This window comes from Sinohyriopsis cumingii, chromosome 11 (genome assembly GCF_028554795.1).
Source record: "Sinohyriopsis cumingii isolate HCF-2022 chromosome 11, ASM2855479v2, whole genome shotgun sequence".
NCBI lineage: Eukaryota > Metazoa > Mollusca > Bivalvia > Unionida > Unionidae > Sinohyriopsis > Sinohyriopsis cumingii.
In genome coordinates, this window is record NC_142971.1 from 99384541 (window position 1) to 99406382 (window position 21842).

The 21842-nt window shown below is 33.8% G+C and overlaps 1 protein-coding gene across 1 annotated transcript in view; it reads right to left on the reverse strand.

The window, feature by feature from the left end:
* Window positions 1-2352: 2352 nt before the first annotated feature.
* Window positions 2353-21842, reverse strand: part of LOC149789100 (proton myo-inositol cotransporter-like) — a 173809-nt gene continuing 154319 nt past the window's right edge. The window contains exons 8-9 of the mRNA XM_089975300.1: window positions 13364-13516; window positions 2353-4088 (exon numbers count right to left, since the gene is read on the reverse strand). Coding sequence (XP_089831426.1) covers window positions 3862-4088; window positions 13364-13516 — 380 coding nt within the window. The 3' untranslated portion in view covers window positions 2353-3861. The remainder of the gene's footprint in view (window positions 4089-13363; window positions 13517-21842) is intronic.

Here is a 21842-nt window from a genome sequence, read left to right on the forward strand (position 1 = left end):
ATATTTACATGGGTTTAATACTGTGCATCATGGCAGCCTGTATAGCTGTTGGAGGAAGAACTAGACAAAAGCCTTGGAAGAATGACTGACCTATGAGAAGCTACTAGTAAACTTTCTCACATACCTACTTTGGCAGAACCAGAGAATCCGAGACTCAAATGCATGCAGAGGGAGGTGAGATGGCAGTGATCAGTAAAAGTGAGCATTTTAGACCACTCAGCCACATGGGACCCCTGTTTGTGTTTGAATATGAGAAGAACATGTATTATGGTCAATGGTACATTTTTTTAAATTGTATGGTCCTTTGTCCATCATGCATCATTTGCTGCCCATCGTCCCTCCCATTTGTTATTTGCAACTTTCTTTTAAAGAACTGCTTGACCAATTCACTTTTGAATTTACAGAGAGCATCAAGGCATTTAATAGTTATTCAGAGGATGCTGATCTGTTATCCAGTATGGCTGATGTAGCTCAAAATAAAAAAAGCAATGTCTCAGAAACCTCTCAAAAGATCTTTTAATCAAATTTGAAGAAAACAGCATGCTGGTCTTTCAAAATTTTTTAAAATAGGGCTGATTCACCATCAAGTATGGCTGTTTTAACACAACAGAAAGACCTTTAAAGGCTTCCAAAAACAACTGCTCAAGAGAATTTGACCAAATTTGACTAGAAGCATTCTGGGATAGAGTGCTTTCAACTTTTTCATAATTGATGGCTATCTGCCATTAAGTTATTAAAATGAGAAAAATACTGAAACATTTAAGTACTGATCTGCAATCAGATATAGCCACCATTACTGAAAATTCAAAATCCTTTACACAACTTATTTTGAAAACACCTCACAACAGAATTTTACTCAATACAGTATACACAGGTGAATACATTAATTTCATATCCTGCACAATCCATGATCACACTATCTCAAACAATTATGTCAATTTCTGCAAACTACAACACAAACTACCACATGAGAAGGCCCAAAAGCTGTGTACAAAGTTGTTTATTATATCAAAAGACCTGGCTTGGAGATGATACAACTCTTGAAGTTGAATCTGAGATTTAGATTTGTGATCAACCGAGAAAGATTTGTCCAACCACATTTGTTATTTGTTCTTAAGCCTTGTAGCTTAATGCAGTGTACAACACAATCTCATTAGTACAACTAATCCTATAGTTTTGACAGATTGCCATGATAATTTATATTAAAATCATCAGCTGAAAATACCCAAATTTACAAATCACTTTCCTGCTGCAGTTTTTGCTGGTTATTGCCCTGTACCTAAGTGCTGAACAGTTTATCAAAAGTTATGATTACTACACGTAACTAGGTGCAGTCAATATAAGTAATTTCCTTGATAGAATTTAGGTACCTTGGATGACCACACAGTTTTGGGAAAAGTTCCCTTGTTTGATGCACATTCACAAGAAAAGTAATAGGAAAAGTGGTACATATATGAGAATAATCAAGGTATTTACAATTTTCACTGTATTTTACACATATTCAGCAGCTTTATGTTAGAAATTCAGTTCAGCTGATATATTTTGAACCAAAGAATTATTTTGTTAATTACTGTATATACTGTCTTATAAGAAGAGTAAAACTGCAAACAACATAGTTCCTGATTTGCCGTAGCATAATGTTCCTGCAGATCAGGATCTATGTTGTTTGCTCTACTGATTACTTCTAAGAAACTCCACAGACCCATAACTGCGGTTGCATAATGTGCCAGCAGGTCTGGGTCTGTGTAATTTGCAGTAGGATTCACCTTATAAGTGAATATATATGGTAATTTGAACAAAATGCTAATTTTAACAATGTAACTTTTAATAAATCCAAACTTTTAGATTATTTGTCTGCATATCTGCATTGATGGTGAAACTTCTCTTTAGTTCGTAAGAATTGATACGTTTTTAACCAGGTACATGTACATGTATGATTGTCAAATATCAAATTGCTTACAATTTTAGTTGTTGTTGTGATAGGGTTTAACACCATTTTTCAGCACAAGATAGGCTATACATGGCGGCCAGTATTAATGGTGGAGGAAGAACCCGGGAAAACCCCAGAAAGAACCACCAACCCACAAGAAGCTACCGGCAAGCTTTCTCACATATCCACATTGGCAGAGCCCGAGACTCAAACCCATGCAGACAGAGGTGAGATGGCATTGATCCGGAACGGTGAGCACTCTAGACCACTCGGCCACTTGGGGCCCCTACAATTTTAGTAACAACTTGAATATTTAATTAATCTTGATAGGATACATACATGCTTTTTAATAAAAATTGTCAGATTTTTTTCCAGTTGGTCTATTTATCCCTTTAATTGTCAGTATTTTTTTCTTTTTTTTCTCCTTTAATCAGTACAGCAACAACAACAGATTGATATCTTTTGTGATGTTGGTTTGTAAACTCAAAAGTGGGCGAAATAGTCATGATTTCTGTTTGCCTTTCTCAAATTGTGCAGAGTTGTTTCCTCTTGTTTTCTCTCGAGATGGAAACAATGTAGCCATTGATCAATACTAGGTACCTTTTAGTGTGACTGGAGTATCATGAGATCTTATTAACACAGTAGGATCTTTTTTTTCTACCAAGTCTTGTAACTACGACAGTTCTGTAAACTTGTATACATTTTGAGACTGTCTGCAAGGTAATTCTAGATATAGATCTGAGCTGGGAGTTTTTTCATTTTTTTTTCTCCAGATTGATATAGTTTCTCCCATGAGCTTGAAATTTTCTCTTGTTCCTCCAGTCTTTTTGTTCACTATTTCTTGGATAACCTAACGTGTAAATGTACAAGCACCATTTGGACTATTTCTTTTTGCATGCCTCCATATTTTGCAGATTTACAACCCTTTTTTGTTTCAATTTATGATTTAATTCTGCATTAATGTTGGGTCCTCAAGGACTGTTAAACATCTTGATGACAGAATGTGCTTACAGCAATTACACACAGTGGAACCTCGCTGTTCAGATCCATTTTCACTTTCCCAAAACTACATGCTGACTTGGTTGCTTAATTGGTGTTTAATAGCACATCAACACATGAAAGGTTCTGAGGCAGTTGTAGTCAAGTGACAGGTCCAGATACAAGCATAAACACTGCACTGAAAACATGGAATTACTGTAACTATGTATAATTAATGATACTGTTTGTTTTTAACAGCTGAACTAGGTCACTTCAACAGTCATTCCAAAATTGCATATTGATTTATAACACATGAAGACTGTCAGTCATTTAGCTATTAAATATTGAAATTTCAGATCCATTTGCGACTTTAATTTTCAAATTCATCAACCTGTAATAATGTGTCTGTAACAAATGACTAAACCAGTTAACTGTAAATCAGATCCTTTTGCTCTGAGGCTAGACAGCAGGCATTTTCAGTTACCTCCTGCTCTCATAAGTGTAATGAAAAATTATTCAAACAGCCAATGTCCAGCAAAATCATAATACTGAAGCACAGGCAGACAGTCAACATCCATACACAAGGCACTCAGACAATAATTTTTAACAAACTATGTGACCTACAGTCTGTGAAAACACACTACTATTTCTGTAGATTTTAAAGAATTTTTGTCCTCTATTATCAGTTAGTAATATAGACATAAATTGGAGTATGTCAAATCACAGAATGGCACTCTGTTATGGTTACTGTTTGACAGGGACAACATGAGTTAAAAAGCAGGCAAATCTTAATCCCTAGCATGCATCTCTGCTCTGTGATAACACAACACATTGGCTTCTCAAAGCATTTTACCTTAGGCTGCATCAGCAGAATTTATTTTGGTAGGATCTGAGGTACTGCCAATACCAGCTGACTCTCATTGGTTTATTACAAATTCTGTTTTAAGTTTTTATTATTCTGGCGAGTCCAGTTCTGATTCTCGGCCATCTCTGTTTAAACCCCGTATATGAACATACTGTATTGTTTTTGTGTTATATTCTATTGTATGAACACCACCACACCAGGGCTGGGCAAACACCCCTTCCACTTCTTCAAGTGTCTTTCCTTTGGTTTCGGGCAGAAGAAGGAAAAGCACCAGTAGACCAATACAGGCCAGACCAGCATACAGAAGGAACGTACCTGAAACACAAAAAACCTGGAAGGTTATAAAATTGATGTCCAGTATTACCATTAAATGACTAGTATTAAAATGAGACCTAAGAGTATGGTCATGAAACAGTTCTAACACAAAAATTGTGTTCAAAATTCACAACTTTAAACTTTGCATTGCTGTAAAGCAAAGTGACGTCATCATAACGAGTACCCTGATATTCTTTGGTAAACATCAGGCAACTTCCACTAGGATGCAGGCTGGATAAGTGAATTTTAAAACCACACCATATGATGTAAATTAATGGATAAACCCAGGTCATAGGCCATATTTTGATTTGCCCACCTGTAGAATACAAGAGTATGAAATTTTATTGGAGTTGAAATACTATAAGTACAGTTTTATGATTTTTAGTTTCGATGAAGAGTTCACTGTTTGTAATCAGTTTTCTGATGATGGAACCTTGTCCAGACAATTTGAGCAAATGTTCATATTAATTCACATAGCATTCACATATACAGAATTAGAGCAATTAAATAAACATGATTATACCAAAGTTCATTATTTTTTATTTCTGTGAAACTTTTACGACATGAACACTCTTGCTCTATATTGAGTTTTGAGTTTTTCATTTCAAATCTGAGTTCGACTTTGGATTCCAAAAGGTTTTATAACTTTTGGATCTGATTTTGGATGTCTTCTGGAGGAAGCATATCTTTCATTTTGGAATGTAACAACACAAAAGCCGATAATGTACGTATTGTTACTTATTGACATTTTTGTAAACAAAGTTGAGAAACGTAATTGAGATCAGCTGTATAATATTAAAGAAAATGCATTATCACAAACTTATGTTGGTTATTTTGTAGCAAAAGGAATAATCAGAGAAAAAAGAAATCAGTAACTTTTGTAATGTTTTTATACATTTATAACAAATTGGTTCAACAATGAAACAATTTCAGCAGTATGCACCCTTCATTTCCTAAAATATAAACATTTAAAAGTGTAATAATAAAAATTCAGATGAAACATGCAGCCATGTTTGATGTACCAACACCACAGATCATAAAATGGCTGAAAATTCACCTGGTTGTTTCTTGCACTAGACTGCAACAAGATGTATATTTTCACATCACTTAATTTATTTATCCTTTATTGCTACTGTGAAATCATTACCCACTAAGTTACGTCTTCTCATAATGATAGAAACTGATTGCATTTGTTGTTGTTGTTAGCTGTTATGGAAGTTACTTGACACATGCATTTTCATCCTGTTTACCTCATATGTGAGATTCTCACATCCATGTCAAAAGCTATGAATAGATGGGTGGATTATGTTGTATATGTTGAAACTCGATTCATATTCAATATATTTTATGAATGTTTCTATTATCTGCATTATTTTCTTAAATGTGACAAACATGTTTTCTTGACAGCTGGAATCCTGGCAAAATATTCATTTGATAAATTCAGAAAATTCAATTGTTTAGCTAATTTGCAAAGTCTTTACCAGAATTTTGACAACTAAATTGATCCCAAATCTGCTTGTTATTACATGCACACTTTTCAATGAGTCAAAAACTCAGTTACCAAAGTTAGGATTTATTTAGCAATAAAGCTTACAGGCCTACCAATAATTATTAATTATCACACTACACAATTTTAAAAAAAACTTTTAAAGATGGAGGTGGAAAGAGATTTTATGATTGATAGTACATGTACCACCACATTGCAGACATTTATCTTTCAGAAAAATTTTTAATGTAAATTTTGTTAAAGAGCTATAAAAAATCATACTCATTGCCGCCTCAGGGTCTGTTCTTTAAGATACAGATCAAACAAAAAATTGTGTCAGCAGATGATATAAAGAGATTACTATGGTTATGTAAGCATCACAGTTTGATTCTGAAATTCATGGCAGAACTAAAAACTCTGGTGTAACAGATGCACTGCCATAAATCAGTCTGCTAACATAATATTTTAAATAAAATATCTGTTGAAAAGACAGAAAATCCAAATGAAATGTGGAAAATTCTGAATGATTTTACTCCAAATAGAAGCAGTAAGATCCCAAATCAACCTATTGATGGGACAATAACTGTTGATATGCATGATATTGTTAACATATTTAATAAGCACTTCATTAATATAACAAACTTAAATTCTAGTATCTCAGAAAATAATGTATAAAATAACGTGTTACAAGATTGCATTAAGTCTAAAATTTCTGAAAAGGTACAATTCACTATTCCATTCATGTCATATGCAGATTTAGTAAGTGAACTGAAAATGATAAATTCTAAGAAATCTGCTGGATTGGACTAAATACATCTGTAGGTCCATACATTTTAAACAAATGTGCTGATATTACAGCTCCATCTCTTACCTATATAATTAAAGCATTACTAAGGCTGAAGGCTGCTAAAGTTATGCTTGTTTATTTAAAGGGTTCTTAATCAAATCCAGATAATTATAGACAAATACATATTCTGCCAACCATATCCAAACTGTTTGAAAGACATGGTTCCAAACATTTATATGGTTACCTGCCTAAGAATCATTTAATTCAATCTGGATTGAGACAAAACTATTCCTGTCGCATGTGCTGACAAACTCATGAATAAATGGTTACTTGCAATAAACAATGAAGAATTGGTTGGAACTGTATACCTTGACTTAAGGAAGGCCTTTGACTTAGTTGACCATACTATATGTTCTCACTTATTACTCTCATGGTTCAGATTATACCTGAGAGAATCCAACAAGTTGTTATTGATAACATTAAATCAGAGCTGATGTCAGTCAACAATGAATTCCACCAGGGTCTATTTTAGGTCTTGTGTAATTCATATTGTTTATAAATGACATGCCCATGTATTACAACAATTCAAAAACTGATCTTTGCGCTGATGATACTACTTTGTATAAGTCTGAATCAGAAAGTTAGAATCTAACTTTATAACTTTGAACAAGGAATTGGGTGAAGATCTATATCAAGTTGAATATTGATACTCACTGATCAACCCCTATAAACCAAGGCAATGTTGCTTAGTACTAATCAAAGATTATCGGAGATCAGAAATCGAAATCTTGAACTGTTAATCTTCAAAAATGAAATTGAAAGTGTTGACATGGAAAAACTTTCTAGAGGTCATGTTGGTAAGAATCTAAACTGGTGTAAGCAAGTGAAACACATTTGTTCTGTAGTAAATTTTTGCAGTGGATCATATGTTATCTACCACTCAACTATCAGAAATTATTTTACAATGCATTAATTCTTCCTCTTCTGGACTACAACTGCAGAATTTATGGCAAAATAACTGATAGTAATATTGAAACAATCCACAGATATTTAAAAAAATGCAGGAAGAATTATCCTAAATTTACTATTTGATACACCATTTTGAAATAAATTATTGAAATTGAAATGGTTTAAATCTGAAAACAGACTAGCCATATTGATGTTTGAAGTAAAAATGAACTTTGTCCACAATATTTGAATGGTATGTTTCATTTTAAGTCAGAAAACAGTACCAAGGATCTAAATTGAGATCAATTACAAGTCTTCATTACAACACACCATTTCCAAAAACAAATACCATAAACACAATCATTTGCTTACTCTGGTGTTATTCTATGGAATGAACTACCCAATGCAATTAGATCAGAAACCAATTTAAATGTCTTCAAACAAAAATATGTGACTACTATCTACTCCAGTTTATTCTGTTAAGGCACTTCATATACACTTGGTGCTTTTATACTTAGTGTATTTAAACATGTTTTACTATTTCTAATCTCCCCCCCTTCTCTCTCTCTCATATTTACAATAGTTTATTCAGCTTGAAGGCCTTGGGAACAATATCATATTTATACTGACTGTATTATCTTCATCAAATAATGTTTATTATTATTATTATTGCTATTATTATTATTATTATTATTATTATTATTAAATATTATTATTATTATTATATTATTAAGCCTTCTTTTTGCCTTTTCTGAATCTAGTGACATACATATACTTTTCTAAAAGTAGTTAATGACCTTCTCTCTGCTTTGGATAGTGGAAAGATTACAGTCATCGCCCTCCTTGATTTGTCTGCAGCACTTGACACAAAAGACACAATATATTACTTCACTGTCTCCAGCATGTAATTGGCATTCATGATACAGCCTTACTGTGATTCATGTCCTACTTGGTCAACAGGACATAAATTGTGTCCGCAAATGGAATATTCTCCAGGCCAGTTGATCTATGTTGTGGTATTTGACAGGGGTCTGTTCTTGGACCTGTTCTCTTCATTCTATACACTCACTTGCTCTTAAGTGTCATAGATCATCATCCAGTGTCTCACCAATTGTACGCTGATGACACCCAAATATACAAATCTAGCCACCCAACTGAAGTTGATGCTACCATCCAAGGTGTAGAGAGGTGCATTTCTGATGTGAAATCATGGATGACATGTAACAAGCTGCAGATGAATGATGATAAAACTGAGGCCATTCTGATCACAACTCAAAGACTTTCTCATTTGCACAGTCAATAAAAAACCTAGGTATTACTCTGGACAGTACTCTCACATTGCACCAACATGTCACGAACATGTGCAAGGCTGCATATCTTGAGCTGAGATGCATCAGCTCCATTCACAAATATCTTTCAGTTGATGCCACAAAAAACACTTGTGTGTTCATTAGTACTTTCAAGACTGGACTATTGTAACTCAATTCTGTCTGGTTCATCTTAGAGTACCACAATCAGAGCACACCTCCTCCCCCTGCTCTGTATCCTAAACTGGCTATCCTTTTTATCCTGAATAAAACACAAAATTTGTTCTCTGTGCTACGTTTCACTGACAGATTCCAGTCCAACATACCTATCTGATCTCACCTATGTGTACACACCAGCAAGATACTTACGCTCCTCTTCTGACAATCATATGCTCATTATTCCCACTATGAGAACAAAGTCATATAGGCAACGTTCTTTTGCATACCAGGGCCCAGCAATGTGGAATGAATTGCCCACTGAACTTAGACACAAAGACAGGGCGATCCCACCATTCAAGAGGGCTCTTAAAACTCACCTATTTTGACTGCAAGAACAAACTTAAAGACCTAATAGTGTTTCCCACTTTAAATATTTTGAGCATGTTGTTTTATATTTCTAATTTCATGGTGTTTGTTTTTTGTAATCATATCATTATATATGTTTTTTATGTTATATGTGTTGTTTAATGTTGTAAAGCACTTAGAGCTTCTATAGATTAGGTGTTATACAAGGTCCTCATTATTATTATTATTATGTAACTTGTTCATGTTTTTCAAGGATGGATACATGGACCTACTTTAACCAATTAAACCCCCTAAAGATTTGCATTATGCTTGCATAAGATTGTCAACAAATAATCTAAATGGGAAAAATGTCTTTATCCTTTACTCTTGAGAGTGACTCCATCAAGCAAAATACCTTTTTTCTTATAAAGAAATCCATGCATTAAAGAAATTAACAACTCTATGCAACAATGCTTTAAAGGCCCCTTGCCAGGCTACAACTAGTGCCATAAATTGGTTCATGAAGATCACTCCAATTAATGGAGCTACAGAGGCATTGAAAATTATTGCTTTAATCAGTAGGTTTTTCTTGAACTTTAATTGTGAGCAGATTCTCAGAAGTGGGTCCAGTCAACAAATGGCTTAATTATACACTTACTGATTCCTTTACAGAATTACTTTATTTGCCATGGATGATAATCTCCATAAAATTCACTTATTAGTTCATTCCTCGCTTGGCAAAATCAATAAATGTACCTTCATTCCATTTCTAGAAGATAAATAGAACAAATATTCACTTTTGTTTTTAAAACCAGGAATCATGTTATAGATTACTTTTTGTTATAAAATTCATGTGACTCTTGAAAAGGAAAGGGCGTCATTTTAACCCATCACCCTCAAAATCTGGCACTAGATTCTATATAATGAATAAATCTTTAAAATTTTCAATTGCCCATACCAACTTTTTTGACAGCACCATTGACCAGTTATAAAGTGCGAAATATCTGATACATTAGAGAGTCTTTATTTGGCTTGGTTGTAGGAAATTGAAACATGAACTATAATGTAATCTATTGGATGTGTTGTTAACATCTTGCTTCCATATGCATGTACAAGAGTGTGTTGAACCTGTATTAGTGGGAATTAAGACATAGCAATCATTTATTTCACTTTAGGTTCAACAGGTCTGTTAAGGTTGGGTTAAAGTTTTTTGTTTCCATATATTTTCTATCATCCATGATAGATATTTTCATTGTACTTGGTAGGAATCATTATGCATCCAAGACAATTCATTCTATAACATGCATTCTTGCCTATTTAATCTTGGAGTCAAGGTGACTCCCATAAAATATGCATTAAGGTTTTGGTTAAGGTTATTTTCTCTCCTTACATTTCATAAACCCTTTGATGGATTTTCTTAAAACATGGAATGAATCATTGTGAGGATAAGGAAAATTCATTCTTTGACATGCACACTTGCCTGTTTGACCTTGGGGTCAAGACCAAAATAATTGAAAATGTGCATTAGGATTTTGGTTAAGTTTTTTGTTTGCTTGTACAGTAAAACTTTGATTATCCATCAGGGTGCAGGACCAAGACCATGACGGATATGAGAATAGACAGATAATAGAATATGTACATTAAAAGTATTATACAATAGATTGGGTCATCAAAAAATCATAATGTCTACATATGTACATGTACCTGTTTTTAATATTTTGATGTTCAATGCCCTGATGATTACAAGAGATTGACAGTTAATTGGATGCTGGATAGTCGAAGTTCTACTGTATTTCTTGAACTACTTGTTGGATATTTCTCTTAGTTGGTAGGAATAGTTTTGAAACTAAGACAATTTATTCTGTGCTTTGATTGTGGGCTCAACATGTATGTCCTGGCCTTGTTTTCCTGACAATCTAGAGACAAAATAAACATGGCTCCCATGCTACTGGGAAATCAGGAAAATGTCTGGAAAAAGAATACATTTTGTTTTTGACAGGAAAAGCCCTTGAATTTTGCAAATATTAATCAAGGTCAGTGAAAAACAGGGAACTTTTACAAAGTTATATGTTATTTAATGGCCTTTGATCAGATTAAAAATAACCCTTGCCTAAAAGACTTTCTTCAATCCAATAAATTGAAGTTAAAATTTTTATTCTGTAAATTAAAATGAGTTACAAATTTATATAAATTTAAGTGGTTATACTTGTTTCTAGTGATACATCCTGTCTTTTGATAGATGGCGATACGTCTGATTCAGTTTAAGGAAGTCTCTAGATAGAAACAGCTTTTGATATTTTATTCTCTTCAGTAAGGGTTATATGTGATCCCTGAAAAATACATTTCACCCAGAAAAGACCAGGACATGTTTTTAAAAAAAACAACAACAAACAAACATGGAAATCCTGAATAAAGCCAGGGATGTGACTTGTGATTTTCATATATGCACAAGGAGGGGTGTGGGGTGTGTGGCAACGTCTGTGGGTCCCTCTTAGAAATGAAAAACGTAATTTTATTTGCCTACATGACACATGTGTATTCTTTATATATGCCTAGGTATGCCACATGGCTACTAAAAGCTTCACATACTGAGATTTGCTTCCTTGCCAACTCTTATGCTTTAAAAATTGTATGCTTTGAAATCAACAAGAAATAATAATCCTGTATGATAAATTTTTATCTATAGCAGTTGTATGATAGCTTATGAGGATTTCTGAATTAAAGCTTTCAGAAAAGCACTGAAAATACGTTCTAAGTGATTAACAGTTTATATTTTTCTGCAAATAAAATGCAGTGTCATCATCCAGTCAAAAGCCTTAAGAGTCTCCTATACATCCAGCCTTAATTGTAAAGCCTTGATGATTACATAGCATTCTTCATTCATATTCTAACAGTTCCTGAGGGAGCTAAATGAAAAGCTCAGTTTTCTTGACTGTATTTTGCATTGGCACCAAAGACTGAGTAATTTAATAACAGTCAGTGATTGGTTGATATCCCATTTCCCCAAGCAGAAATGAAAACTCAGAAAGGGATTCAGATTCATCAACTGAACATAAGATCCAAATAATATCTAATTTATTCATTGGATCTGTTACTGGAATTTATATGCCATAATTATGTATTATACCATATATACTCACAGGTTGAGTCTAACTGCAGACTATATAGACCCTATTCTGCCATCACATAATGCACTAGCAGATAAGGGTCTATATTGCCTGTTCTATTGATTACTCTTCACAAACTGCATGGACCCAGATTAGCTGAAATATTATGCAATGGCAGATCTAGGTCTGTACATTTTGCAGAATACTTATAAGTGAGTGTTAGAGTGTATATATCTTTCAAGTAATACGATTCATCTAATGGTATTCACAGCTTAGTCAAGTCAGATTGGTGTTTCACATCAATTAGAACAATAGTTTTGCGAGTTTTTTTTATATCAGTTTTCATGTTGTTTTTTTTTCTTTTTATTACTTGATATTTTCAATGGTGCATGGCTTGTATCAACCACAAAATTTCACTGTATTATTTTGAGTTTGCAACAAAAGGGAAGGGGTGGGGTGTTAGTTTGCAGCAAATGATATCTTGCTTTAGTTTTTGTGGGTTTTTTTAATGGGGTTTTTAAACTATTACTCACAAGGACACTTGCCTATTATCATTTCTTGCCCAGATTGCAAGCCTTTTGAGTGATGATGTTTGTCTGTCCATCTGGTATCAGTATCTTAGTTGACCATGGTTTTGGTCAGTTTCTCAGATAATATTACCTGCAGTCATGTAACTTGTAGATGGGTCATATTGACTACTCCAATCTTAAGATTAAATTAGGTCACTTTGATTTATATTAAATGCTCCTATGATCTGCATTTCATGTTTGTATTTAGTTCAGTTTCTCTGATAGTATTGCCTTCAGAATCACTTTAGTTTCTGTGTAGTTTCATCATGTCAGGACTATAACAACCTCTGCATTCAGTTTATCTGAGTCTAAAAATTCTTTGTTTGCTGTCATTAGGCTCAGAAGTTTTATTAGCATTTAGGTTGGTATATATGTAGGTGGGGTTTTTGTGTGCCTGATGCATGCTTTTAAGTTTTGAAGCATTCAACACTGACAGTCAGTATTATACACAAGATAAAAGTTTCCTAGAATGATATGTGTATGTCTGGGGGATCAGGGGTAATTGGTAACAGCAGGTTTAGTAGAATGACAGCAAGAGGGCATCAGTTTTTATTTTTTATCACCTACCAAATCTGGTTAGAGTTTCTGTCATGCTGATAAAGGACATAGAGACAGCCAGATTGAAGACCCAATTAAAGAAGGTAGCTGCAGCATTCCCTGTACTTCGAGCCCAAAGTGGGTAGATTTCAGAATTTATTGTCCATGGCATTGGACCCATTCCTGAAAGTAATCAAAACAAATATTAACTGACATGCTCTAAAGAAAAAAAATCAAAAGCTACTGGTATCTTCATTTGATTGGTACTAATTAAGACCTGATAAATATGAACTGATAATTTATATCATAAAGTATAATTACCATTATATATTTATAAATTATAATTACTTTTAAATATTTATAAATTATAATTACTTTAATGTATTTTTATATAAGACTCTTTGAAGTATCCTACTCTTCCTATTACCCACAGCTAGGGGGCCCCGAGTGGCCGAGTGGTCTAAAGCGCTCACCGTTCCGGATCACTGCCATCTCACCTCTGTCTGCGTATGTTCGAGTCCAAGGCTCGGCTAGTGTGGGTACGTGGGAAAGCCTGCCAGTAGCTTCTCGTGGGTCGGTGGTTCTTTCCTGGGTTTTCCAGGGTTCTTCCTCCACCAGTTATACTGGCCGCCATATATGGCCTATCTTGTGCTGAAAAATGGCGTTAAACCCTAGAAAAAACCCACAGCTAGGCTGGCTTTAAAGTGTAGCTGGTTCTCCAAAGATGGGTGATACCAAATGTGATATTAATCAATGTTGTCAGATACTATATTCAATATTCACTAGTCGAATAGATCTAGACTCTGCAGAGAGAGAGAGAACATTTTAACAAATGTATTACTTAGCAAATAAAATGAAATGGTAAACACTGAAATTGTTTGTATTTATTGTGCCATCCTGTATATGAACAATTAAAGAACATATGAAATTTTGAAAAGTTTGATCACTGTGAGGAACTATCAAGAATACAGTGAGAAAGAGAGAGAAAAGTTCCAGAATCAGTACAGCAAAAAAAAAAGAAATTGTAGACATTGACAATAGCTTGTATTTATCATACCAACCTGTTGCATAATGTGCAGGCAGATCTGGGTCTATGGAGTTTGTTAGTAGTAGTCAGTAGAACAAATACAAACTTGATTTGCCAGCACATTATGTGCTGATCATGATCTAAGTTGTTTGCATTTGAGTACATATATTATAACATATCCTACTGTCCCAAACTCTTCATTTGATAATGTGTATATTTCCACTATCTCAGCTGAGTTTCTTTAACAAAATCCTGACTAAAGCAAAGTCTTCACTTCCCACCCTGCCTTCAACATAGAAAAAAAAATGTGGGGACAAAACAATAGTTTGAAATATATCACAGCACTGACCAACGTACATGTACAAATGAGATGTTGATGAGTTTGGAAGAGGCACAAGTGTGATCACAAGAGCAGTCAAAAATAATTGGATGCATTTATGATATCTTAATAAATGATGTAGTATTAAATAGATTGGGGTTGGGTAAAGAGGTGCATGAGAGAAATGTGAAATGGGAGAAAAAAGAGATCCAATCATATAAAAATCAGGAAAAAACTGATGAAGGTTATACAATAAATTGTACAGTTTTCTCTTGTGAGATACCACACACTGTTTTTGCTGTTGGGCTGGGGACTCAAATTATATTGATAAAGAATACTTGAGTGCCAAAGTACCATGGATTTCTCCAACCAATAACCTTTACAATGCCATACCCTACAACATATGTACCCGGACTTGAACATATCATCTAACTAATGCATAGAAAGTTGAACTCATAATTAACAAGCTCTCATTTATTATTGATACTACAAAGAGTTGCATATAATGTTGGAATTTGAAACTCGAGAGAGCTGATAGATATCACATATTTCCATTTGATATGCAAATGAGTTTCAAAGATAGACAGCTGACCAGGAAAATAAAGGTATAGTGTGGGGTGGGTGGGGTAAATTTACCTTCAAACCAGAACACTACCTGTGCTAACCTAGATGACAGGTTGAAGTTTGCTGTAACAGAGTTCATTTGGAAGTAAGTTTATATTTTCTAGTTTTTAGATTAAGATTTGATATTTTGCCAATACCAAAAAGAAACAGTGATAAATTGAAAAGATATCTTCTTGATACTCTTTGGTAATCATGATTTTCAACTGCAAAATATGAAAATGGGTAAATCAAATAATTAAAATCGGGTACATGCACACATTTTTCCAATGTACTGGGAGTAGTGAGTATTTGAATACAAATATTTGTATGTATCTTGCAGCTCATTATTTTCAATTGCTGTATAGAAAGAGCCATGGTGCAAATTTTCCATTCATGAGTTCCTCACATTAAAAAAAAATTGTTCTTAAATGTCCAGAATAACGTTCACCAATGTGCTCTCACAGAATATGTGCCACAAAGGAGTTTCTCTGGCCAATTCAATAAATCCACCTTGTGTTTTTAATGTGGACAAGGATTCTCATTTGCTTAACAAATGGAACAGGTAATACTTTGTGTTCTAGGGCGGAGCCCCGTGTATGTTAGTCTCATCCAGAATGATTTCTTTCTTCCCAGAACTAATGAATGAGAGTACAGGTATAAAATCTATTCAAATGTATGTTTTTGTAAAATCAATTGAATTTCATATATAATAATAACTGCATTTTTGTAAAAACTTGCATTAAATAACTGATTCAAAGCCAGTGTGTATTGAAACTATTTTATGAAAGGTTTCTTCAATAATACTTACCCAATCATAATACCTTAGGAAAACTACTACTACCTTGAAAATCCAGCCTGCCCAGTCTAAAAACGTTTAGGTCTCACTGGATAGTTTCATATTTTGACGCCTCCCTAATTTTTAAGATAGAAGGCATGAACCTAATTATCACAAGCGTAGCATTTATAAATTTACACAGAAGCTAAATCTGTAATGTGGTTTAGATTTACTTTGAGTTAGGCTTGGAAATGGGTTGGCTTGTTAGTGACTGCCTATCACAGTTAGACGAGCATTGGAGATCAAATGCGTAACTTGGGCTGCAAAAAAACAGCTGACTTGGCTTACATATTTACATGTATCTGCTACAGAGGTAAATATCTAAAAATCTAGATGGTTGATTGTTGTTGCTGTTCTGGGGTTTAACGCCATTTTTCAGCACACGATAGGCTATGCATGGCGACCAGTATTAATGGTGGAGGAAGAACCACGGAAGAACCACCGACCCACGAGAAGCTACTGGCAAGCTTTCTCACATACCCACATTGGCCGAATCCTAGACTCGAACTCACGCAGATAGAAGTGAGATGGCAGTGATCCGTAATGGAGAGAGCTTTAGGCCACTTGGGGCCCCGCTAGATGATTGAAGGGTGATGAAATGTATGCTAATTTGTTATAGTACTAGTAAACTTTATTCATGCATAAGGCACTTACTGATTATTTTAGCTGCCTTGTCACAGGAAATTATTCAAAATAGCGCTTTGCTGTCAAAAATGAATGTAAAATTTAGGGGTTGGTAGCAGTGTTGGTTCACTATAAAAGCCACCAGTTGCATCAGGAATTAATCTGATTGTCACAGTCAAAATCTCACATGCATGCTTTCTACAAAAATCATTAGTTTGTTTTCATTTTATCTTCAGTGTAAAAGTATTCTCATTTTTCTGCAATAGGTCATTGTAGGATGAAAATTCACCAGATAAACTGTCCAGTGAGACCTTAGCTAAAAGGTTTAAAGTTATCTGCCCACCTTGGTGGCAGTGAGAGTGATTTCCCCATGATACTGGGATTGGTGCCAAATCCCTTGAATTTGTCAGTTCCTTGTTATGTATATTTGATTTAATTGAATTGTTTGTAAGTTTTAATATCTTTTTATTTTGAATTTCATTATATGTCAGAGTAATGTAATTTTTTTTACTAGGAATTTGGTATTTTCCAGAAAATTAGTTTGACTTGATTGTTAGTTGTATAAACACCAAACTTTGCATCTTATGCTGACCTAGTTCCTGGTCTTGATTGAGAATAAAGTAAACAACTTCTTTTTTTAAACTTCATTTTAATGTGTGAATGATAATATTGAAATCAAGGCTTGTCAGTTACAAGTGGATTGACCACAACCTTGTCTCCAGCTAGGCCGTTGCCTGGTAATAAATTAATGACCTCAATAGGTAAAACAAACACTATGCCAACTGTCACAGGTCCTGAGAGTAAGTCTGATGACAAATTTACACACTGGAGAGGCACATTAACGAGCCATGCTCTACTCTCTGAATAAGAACACTCTCATTAGAAGAAGACTTCTCAGAAAAAGGCAAAATACCTGACAATAAAAAACTCTGAGAAGCTGACCCGTGTCCCTTAAAATTTTAATACAGATAGGATTGGCTGAATCACCCAAGAGTGTTATAGAACCCTTTGATATGAATGGTTTATAATTCTCCATAATAAAATCAGACTGGGGTTTATTAGACCCAACAAATGTATTGCTTTCAATACATGACTGTGACCTTGACCTCTTAGAAATAATAGCATTTGGAATAGGTCTGTCTTGATTCTGATGCCTATTTTTCAATTTGTAGCAATCAGAAATAACGTGTACTTTCTTCTTAGAATAGGTACACACATAGAAAAAGACAAGGAACTTGAATCAAGCTTATCAGAAGCTTGATTTTTAGAAGTTGTGCTGCTTTGAGTTTTTTAAGGGCTTGTATTAGGCTGAAATATTTTTCTGCCAGAAGACTGTTGAGTAGAAGTCTTATTTACAAAAGGAACTTTATGAGTTAAAGAATACTCGTCAGCAGCTCTTGCAGCATTTTCCAAGGTTTCAATCTAATGCTCGTCAAGGTAAGACTTAATGTCACTATGGACATAGTTTTTGAAATCTTCAAGTTCTACAAGTTGTTTGAGACTTTTGTAATATCATTCAACTTTCTTGGCTAAGCACTGTCTATCAAATAACTGCTCTTTTTCTCTAGTAAATTCGACATGAGTTTGTCCAGCTTCTTTTCTATAGTTTCTGAATTTTTGCCTATAAGCTTCAGGGACTAACTCATAACCCCTTAAGATGCATTCTTTAACCACATCACTTTGGTGAACTGACAGTAAATTGTAAATATCACTAGCCTTACCAGTAAGTAGATATAATAATACTATTACAAAAATAAACACCGTTATATATTAAAAACATTTTTAACACAAAAAAAAAATGTACACATTGTAAAAATTGAGTCCAATGCTCCCTTGGCCATTTAAAATTTTTAGCAACTTTTTCAAAACGAGTAAAATATTTGTCTACTTCTTTTTCTCTGAAAGGGGGCACTAGCCTAATATTCTTTGCAAGATCAAAACTTAAATTTGGATTTGATGTATGAATGTGATTTTCACTTGCCAGTTCCATTTCTTTCATTCTACACTGATATTCCCTCTCTTGCTTCTTTCTCCAACTGTAAATGCATTTGCTCTTTCTGTAACTGTATTTGTTCTTTTTGTAACTGCATTTGACTTTCTTTCTCTCTTTTTTCTTATCTAACTGCATTTGCATCTGTTTTTCTTTCTCTCTTTCCTTTGTCTCTCCTCTTTTTCTCATATTGTAACTGCATTTGTTTTTCTTGTACCTGCATTTGTCTTTCTTTCTCTTTTGCTTGCAAATGCATTTGTTTTTCTTCTTTATCTTTCTGAAGTTCCAGCTTCTTCAACTCCAATTCCAACTTGTATTTTAATTCTAATTCCTTTACTTTTTTGTCAGAGTCTGTTACAGATTTACTGATCGAAACCAGAGCACTTTTATCCAATACATTCTTTTCTACCAAATACTGAACCAAAATATTTCTTATTTCTTGTTTTGTTAAGGAAGCCTTTAGCTCAGAAAGATCATATTTGATGGAAAGTTGAATCAATTCATCTTTTTTGAAAAGATCTAATTATTCCTGGGTAGGATTTGATAGAAAGATTTCCATTTTTGATGACATTTTAGAAAAAGCCTGCCGATTTCGCTAAAGATTTCAAGAACTAGGGGAATTCAAATTTTAAAAAAAAAAGATTTCTGAAATATTCTAGTAAAAATTCAAAATAATCCCTAGGATGAGTGCCCAATTCTTATGTTACTTGTTTAGGTTTGAATAAACAGTAACACAAGAAAGAGTGAAAACATCAAGCTTTGAAAAATATAACAAATATTTTTTCCCTGGAAAAATACTGTAAAAATAAAGAAAAAAAAAAAGAACTTATGGTTTCAAGAATCAAATCCAAAAATAATCCAAGAATAATCCACGAATAAAATTTTAGAAGTCCTACTAATGAAATGTTCTAATGATTTCAGGTTCAAGTCCCAATGAAGAGTCCAAGATGGAAGGCGATTATATATGCTGTATCCGGTATAGTATTGTTGTCTACAGTTCCTCGTAGAAGCACAAGAAAAAAACACTCTGGTGTTGGAAATCTGCATAATTTTTATAAGAAATGTCTTTGTTCAAGAATTTCATATGAGCACACATATTTCCAGGAGAAAATAATTAATCCTTTTGAATCCAAATAATTCAGAATAACTCCAAACTGACACAACAAAAGAACACCTTGACATCAAGTGTTATAAGCCAGACTGAGATCTCTCTCTCTCTCTCTCTAACATCACTATTAAAACTAAGTAATGCACAATTTTGGAAATGGCTAATTGTGGAATAGAGGATCACGTGATCATGTTTATTTATTTTTTAAAAATCACTTAACCCCTGTATGTCCTTCATACGAACCAATCATTTTACTTCAAGATTAAAAAATTGTTTACTTCACTAAAACTATATACAAGCGTAGAGTCATGTATTCAATACAGCCTTAATCTCAGCCATATTATTCCCACAATAAAAATAAATTAAAAATAACTTGTTCATGTGGCTGTTACTCATTTTGAATTAAAGTTGGGAACCAGGTCAGCGTTATGTGTTTACTAAAATGAACAGTCATGGTCAAACTATTTTCTGGAAAAGTATGAGTTCGTAGTAAACAGACTACATTATTTTGACATATAATGAAATTAAAAAAATAATAAAGAGATTTCAAAACTTACAAACAATTAAATCAGATATAAATTAAATCAAATATACATAACAGATGCTCCCTTGCCTTGGCCAGGTTAGTCCATTGTTATATTATATACATGTATAGCTCAAGGTGAAATGTCGGCTTCAAGCCATCAAATAGTTGGTGTTAATATCAATTACACTGACAAACAAACTCTTGCACATTCACAGGCATGTGTTTTGATAGCTGATTGACCATTAACCATTTCCTAGGCATGTGTTTTGATAGCTGATTGACCATTAACCATTTCCTAAGTTAGCAACTATTACTGCCTGATTTCTGGAAGTTTTCCTTTGATGATAAAAAAATATACAAACTTGTGTTTCAAAACTTAAACTTGTGTAAATAGCAATTTGAGTTTTAAGAACAGAATCGGGAACATGACTATTTTAACTGCCGCTTATGCGTTATTTACTTGATAAAAACCAGTTCGAAACCATAAGTGAACCTGTGTCATGGGAAAATAAGGGCGGACATCTCTGTTTGGGGGAAGTACCATTTTATTAGATTGTCTCTTCATAAAGCATTGGAAAAATACATTCAGGATAATATACAATTCATAGAAAGCAGAGTCTAAATATTATGTTACTAAAGATTTCACTTTAAAATGCAATTATTTATGTAGGTAATAAATATACGGGACAGTGCTATGTTGTGGAATTCGAGAGACGCAGTTATGTAGGTAAAAGTTGTATTCTGAGTTTACTCATTTTTGTGAAAATATGAAGAAAAAAAAGAAGAAACAACAGTAAAGCAAATACTTTTTAACTAATGCCTAATGTTACACCAAGTACATAGACAAATAATAAAGTCTTACATTTTCAATCCTATCAATGAATGAAGCTATAAAGTGAGTGGTTACATTAAGAAGAAATATGGAGAACTCTCCCCATGGAGAAGTTGCCCTGGGAGAACTCATCCCAGGTGTCAGGAGAAGTCAACCCATGATGGTCGGAGAAGTCGCCTCACTATGCCTGGAAAAGTCGCTCCAAGGATCATAGATACTAATTCTGAGATGTCGCCACATGGTTGTTAAGGCTTAATTTATTGTTGTTTTTCTTCAACTTAATAACTTATTAAATCCATTTGATCAACTCCACTTCTGTACTTAATGAAAAAGAAGTGTTATCTGTCCATTTCTACTCTGCTCTTCAAATCATTGGATGCATTTTAGTTGGAAAAAAAGAGTGGGTGTAAGCATGGTGTTATGTTTGCAGTTTTATAAATGAAAGGATTCCAACCTAATCTTGAGATGACTTTATGGCAATTGGAACTCTATGACCCAAAATAGACTGAAATGGACTGTTGATCGTCCGTAATCCAGAGGGTTATATTATCATCTCTCTAAATGAACAATTTAATCTGATTTTTCATGGAGATTTGCTAACCATTGATGAATGTTACTTGAACTCGATATAAAGCATCACTGACA